The 5,246-nt window shown below is 42.7% G+C and overlaps 1 protein-coding gene and 1 pseudogene across 4 annotated transcripts; both read left to right on the top strand.

Annotated features, from left to right (window-relative positions):
• Positions 1 to 1,766: 1,766 nt before the first annotated feature.
• Positions 1,767 to 3,337, top strand: LOC103644016 (uncharacterized). Of its 3 annotated transcripts, XR_002266565.2 has the most exons (4): positions 1,785 to 1,976; positions 2,135 to 2,201; positions 2,452 to 2,624; positions 2,759 to 3,318. XR_002266565.2 is itself a non-coding variant. In XM_020546941.1 (3 exons), exons 1-3 carry the CDS (start codon positions 1,979 to 1,981, stop codon positions 2,994 to 2,996), a joined length of 366 nt encoding a protein of 121 aa, XP_020402530.1. In that variant the 3' UTR covers positions 2,997 to 3,337. The 3 variants fall into 3 exon arrangements, 1 of the variants encoding a protein (XP_020402530.1); XR_002266566.3 differs by lacking the exon at positions 2,452 to 2,624 and having other exon boundaries at positions 1,767 to 1,976; positions 2,759 to 3,335; XM_020546941.1 differs by lacking the exons at positions 1,785 to 1,976; positions 2,452 to 2,624 and having other exon boundaries at positions 1,979 to 2,201; positions 2,760 to 2,869; positions 2,964 to 3,337.
• A 422-nt stretch (positions 3,338 to 3,759) lies between these two features.
• On the top strand, positions 3,760 to 4,915 carry LOC111590571 (uncharacterized; annotated as a pseudogene). Its single transcript, XR_004549311.2, has 2 exons — positions 3,760 to 3,875; positions 4,492 to 4,915. The product of XR_004549311.2 is annotated as an uncharacterized protein (transcript).
• Positions 4,916 to 5,246: the final 331 nt, after the last annotated feature.

Here is a 5,246-nt window from a genome sequence, read left to right as displayed (position 1 = left end):
GGCATGTTGTTCACTGGTGGACACATCTCCGGGTTGGAGCGTAATAACCTTAAGTTTTGAGCATAAAATCTTTCAATTATAAGCGTAAATACCGAGCCAATGTGAGAGGTTGATAGCTCTAGTAGGTTGTTATTACGATCCTATTTTTATGGCAGATCCGAAAAACATGGCAGCTGCATGCATGCTGTTTTACAGATCCAAAAATTTTGGCAAAATGCATGCATGAGTCAAACACGTTCCCTTGCATGCGCGTAAATTTAGGAAAGATATATGTGGCGGTTTCTATTTTAAATGCTTTATTTCCTCCATAAATTTAGGATCGCTGCAACAGCCATGCAACTAGACTCGTAATGACCATTTTATGATATATACTGATACTAAATATGTCACACTGTGTAGATAATTATGCAATTCGGTATACTGCATGCAAATGAAAAGAATATGTTACCAACTGCATGCATACAAATTTATGATGGAAAGAATATGCAATGAAAGCAAATGAATTGCATGCATAGAAACAAAAAATCGTATTTAATGTTTTATTTTCTTCGTAAACATAGGATCCCTCCAACAGCCATGCAGCTATACGCATTAGAACTAGTTTATGATATATACTGATACAAATTATACTACACGGTGTAGGTATTTATGCAATTCGTTAGACTGCGTAAAAAATCTGGCATGTTGTTCACTGGTGGACGCATCTCCGGGTGGAGCGTAAAAACCTTAAATTTTGAGCATAAAATCCCTCAATTATAAGCGTAAATACCGAGTCAATGTGAGATGTTGATAGCTCTAATAGGTTGCTATTATTATCCTATTTTTATGACAAATCCGAAAACATGGTAGCCGCATGCATACGGTTTCTATTTTTATACAGATCCAAAAATTATGGCAAAAATCGTGGAGTTTCCATTGCATGCGCGCAAATTACGAACAACATAAATCAAGGAATAGCCTTTCCAATGTGCATGCAGTAAACTGATATACAAACTCCGTGTTTAAGCATAAAATCGTACAGTTTTTGGCGTAAATAATACATGGGGTAGGCATAAAACACAATAATTGAAAAGAAAACTGCGCCGGATCGGAGGATGTCACGCGCGATCATCGCTGCGCGCATCTCGGGCCTTCCGTGACGACGCTCGCTCGAACATCGCGTCTCATGCGTCGCCGTTGCTACTCGCACGTCGACGGGCGTCGCTTGCTCGCCGACCTTGGAAGTGCTGCCTCCTCGGGACCTCGGGGACGCCGCCGCTTGCCCGCACAAGGGCCCCGCTGTCGCTCGACCTCTGGATCGGGGAGCCGCCGTCACCAACCTCGGAACCGCCGCCACTACTCCGGATCGAGGAACCTCCGCCACCGCGCGTCGAGGTCATGGAGTTGCGGCCACCGGCCGGGGGTCCACCGCCACGCACGCTCTGGGGCAACCGCCGTCGTCGCACGCGGCGTCGCTAATGAATCGGGGTGGAGCGTAAAAAAACTGAACCCTAGCACTCTGGGTCCTATTTTATAGACGTCCGGATGTGGTCGGACTCGATCGGATTGCACCGTCCGATATGGGCTTTCTCTAATTATTGAAAGCACAGGGCTATATATATAGTTTGTATATTTGGAGCCCTGGGCTTTCAATAACTATAGAAAGCCCTGGTCCAATAGTATGTTATGGTTCAACCATACTGTCTCAATTGTTTCCAATCCAACGTAACACAGGCCCAGCGACGGATCCCAGACCCAACCAAACCGGCCTTCGGCGGCCCATCACAGCAGCCTATCACGGCCAAAACCGCCAAACCCTAGTTGTGCATGGATAGCCCCTCACGCCAGCCGCCAATGCCCCAATCCCGTAATCGCAGCCTCGCCCCGCTCGCATCTTCCTCTCCCTCTCAGCGCTGGTGCTCAATCTACAGGTCGTCCCGCTCCCTACACACCCGCCCTCCGGTGTGAACCTCCATGACGTCCACAACCACTCTCCGGTATGAATCCCGCGTGCGCTTACACGGAGATTGGTAATAGTGGCGACCCAGTCGCAGCCGCGGACCTTCTCCTCCTCATCGCTTGCTCGTTGTCGCCTTTTGCCTACGTCTGCACCCGACGCTGCTACCCTTCGCTCACCTGCTCATCATCCTTTCAGATCTGCTGTCGTGACCTCATCCAGCCGTGCTGTGGCAGTGGATCGGAGTTCGCTCCAGCTCTGATTGGTAAGGAACTAAGGATGCCCTTCTCATATTTGCGTAGATGCGTTGTTTGTCTCATTCTACATAATCACTCTCCCATAATGTTGATTTCTATACGTATTAATGTTGGTTAGAGTAGGCATGTGCAACGAAAGTTACAAGAATGGTAGAATTCTTCCATGAGTTCTGTATGGTAGTGCTCCTAGATGGTATGCTGTAAATTAGATATTACCTTGCGTCCTCCACATCTTCACACATATATATGGTGTTTCAGGGGGAAAATGACTAGGGTATCAAGTGGAAAAACATAATGGTCCAGGTTCTACTGCGGCACCTCTTTTAGGCTAAGCATCTAAACAACAATATGTAAATTATCCTTTTCCAATAAAATACATGCTTAAATCGTGGCTGCTAGGCGAATGGTCCTACTTTGGTCATCAAATGCAGGTTAGCTTAACTTTTTCTAATGCATTATTATTTGTGGTTTCCATCAAATGTACGTTAGCTTATCTTTTAGCAAATTTGTAGCTGATGTCAATTAACTTTTTAGTGGAATTTTATCTGCTCATTCTTATATTCAGGAATTCCACTACTATATGTGCCACTTGAAGTTGTTATGTTCAAATAATATGGTGAAAACGAGCGTCTATTGGGATCTATTTTTTATCTTGCAAATGATCTTCCTGAAGGAGGTAATATATTCTTAGATGAGGTATATATCGTAATACTTATAGCATAAACACTCAAGCCACTACAAGTAAGCTCCTGCTCTTTGCTTGTTTCCAGATTGATATGTCAAGATACGCTTGTTTCATTTGAGCTCACTGTTATCTGAAAATATATAGACTGCCTTCGTCCCCTTCATCACTGCTGATGACCGTGACTTGGAGACCCGACAGCGACCCTCGACGTTGTCGCCGCCGAGCCCATGCTGGTTCCACCAGTGGTCCACCGCCCGGATGTGGCCCGCCAAGACGAGCAGGAACGGTGGCAGCGAGGCGAGGTGGTAGATCCAGCACCGCCTCTGCACGACCATCCATTCCTCCACCCAGAGCATGTACCCAGGCTTGCCTCTCCTCGGGGAACATGCCGAGGTCGTCCGGCTGGAGCAGAAGGCGGCATCGCTCAACAAGCTAGTCGAGGAGCAGTGCGAGAGCATAAACGATCTCAAGTCCAAGGCTAGTGCTGATCTCCTTCCCTGATTTATGAACTGCATTGAGTCGCGTGCGAGTTTATTTTATTTATGATTTATTCGTGGTGGTAACTAGTGTTGGTAAACAAAAGTTTACCCCCACCTTTCTGCTGCTTTTTTCTACCTCAGGGAGGTTTTTGATGCTCGTAAATATTTTAACTTCGTATGTTATTTATTTAATTTTTTATCTTAACTGTTGGGAGAAAAGATGAGGAAAAGCGAGAGATGGGCGTGAATGTTGGTGCTCCTTGCTCTGTGCTATTAACTCTTCAGGTTTTCGTAGGCAAAAAATATACCTGGACAAATATGCATAACGGTGTCATTTTTAATTCTGTTACTGTTATATGCATTACATATTTCTCGTATATATAATTAATGATCGTGCCTCTGTTTTCCCTGTGCCTCATGGCTTCGATTTGTTCATTCGATAGAGCCATCCGATTCCGGGCCCAGAACACTTTGCCAAACAAAAAGTTATCGCTCTTCATCCTTGATAGGCTACAGAAGTGAGTTGTCGTGTTTGTTGCTTGTACGGCTCCCATTCTCAGCTCTAGGACCTCTCATCTTTGTGTGTCCTGCACTCCTTGTTTCTTGTAGGAAGGATACATATGCTGTATTTTCGTAGCCTATTGATCCTGAAGAGGTTTGTTTCAATGCACGATCACATTAATTGGTACATGTATTCTTATCATTATAAAAAAGGGACTATATAAACAACCTTCAACTAGGAGAAATTCGCTGAATTTTGAATATCCAATCCATGTTGTTATCCAGTCCACAGTAAAGTACACATGTGAACCTAGAGTTGTTTTATTTTTAAGAACCTACAGTAATTATTTAGTCTTGGGACGCTATTATTTTCTTGCTAAAGTCTGTAGAAGAGTCTGTCATGTTTTATATGATATCTAGGATTCATCTTTCTTCCAACTAATCGCTAATACACCAGTTTCAGCAACTGAACTTTAGCAGGATGTGTTTACATAGATGACATTTGTATGCCTCACTCTGCATTGCTTTGCTTGGCCTGACATCAAGATACACTGTTTAATCACCTTATCAGTCTTCTTATTTTTTATAACAATATGTTCTGGGATCTCATGTATGTACATTTCCTATGTGCAGAGGGAAGCTGAACCTTGTTCTTCTGCCATCATCTAGCATGCGGCTTACCTTTGTTTGTGATGATGGTTATCCAGAGCAACTAGCTCTCTTGAGCAACGACTTTGAATTTTCGGAAGTTATGATTGAAGAAATATCAGCTGATAATTCTAGACGCTCTTTCCTAATCAGAATTTCAGAATCTAAAGTGTTTTACTACTGGTGTGCTGAGAAGTCGAAGGAAGATTGAATGGAACTTCTTGCAAAGGTTTGTATGCATAAATATACAAACTTTATCTATGTGGTAGTAAAAACAAATGGTATTCTTGTTTATGCACTTTCGGATGGCCTTCAAACATGTTTTTAATAGGAATTTGTATGACTTATTTGTCAATGAACTGAAATATTTGTTATGATTGTAGGTCACTTTACATGTACCACACACTTTTAGATCATTATTCTTATAATTATGATATTATGTTCAATTCCATATTGTACCAGTGACTTACTTTTTGGTGATTGGCTCAATTTAATGGTTGGTGCACTCATGCAATTTTGAACTAAAACAACAACTTGTTTGCACTATCCATGCATATTGATATTGCTATTGTAGCAACTGTTATAAATAATTGTGGCACCATTTATGCATACACTCCACTATATATGCGTTTTGATTTGTTATGATCAGAAATTCCATTATTAACGACTGAATTTTGGTGTGCTGATGCTATAACCTGTGACATCCAGCTATTTGCTTGATTTGTTACATCTTTTTGTCA

This window comes from Zea mays, chromosome 1 (assembly GCF_902167145.1).
Source record: "Zea mays cultivar B73 chromosome 1, Zm-B73-REFERENCE-NAM-5.0, whole genome shotgun sequence".
Lineage (NCBI taxonomy): Eukaryota > Viridiplantae > Streptophyta > Magnoliopsida > Poales > Poaceae > Zea > Zea mays.
Note: the sequence above shows the minus strand (reverse complement) of the source record. Positions and strands in the feature narration are given on the sequence as shown.

Coding starts and splice junctions, on each gene's coding strand:
- LOC103644016 (XM_020546941.1), top strand. CDS start 1,979: ATGAATCCCGCGTGCGCTTACACGGAGATTGGTAATAGTGGCGACCCA. Junction 2,202..2,759: donor GTTCGCTCCAGCTCTGATTG/GTAAGGAACTAA, acceptor CTTATATTCAGG/AATTCCACTACTATATGTGC. Junction 2,870..2,963: donor AAATGATCTTCCTGAAGGAG/GTAATATATTCT, acceptor GCTTGTTTCCAG/ATTGATATGTCAAGATACGC.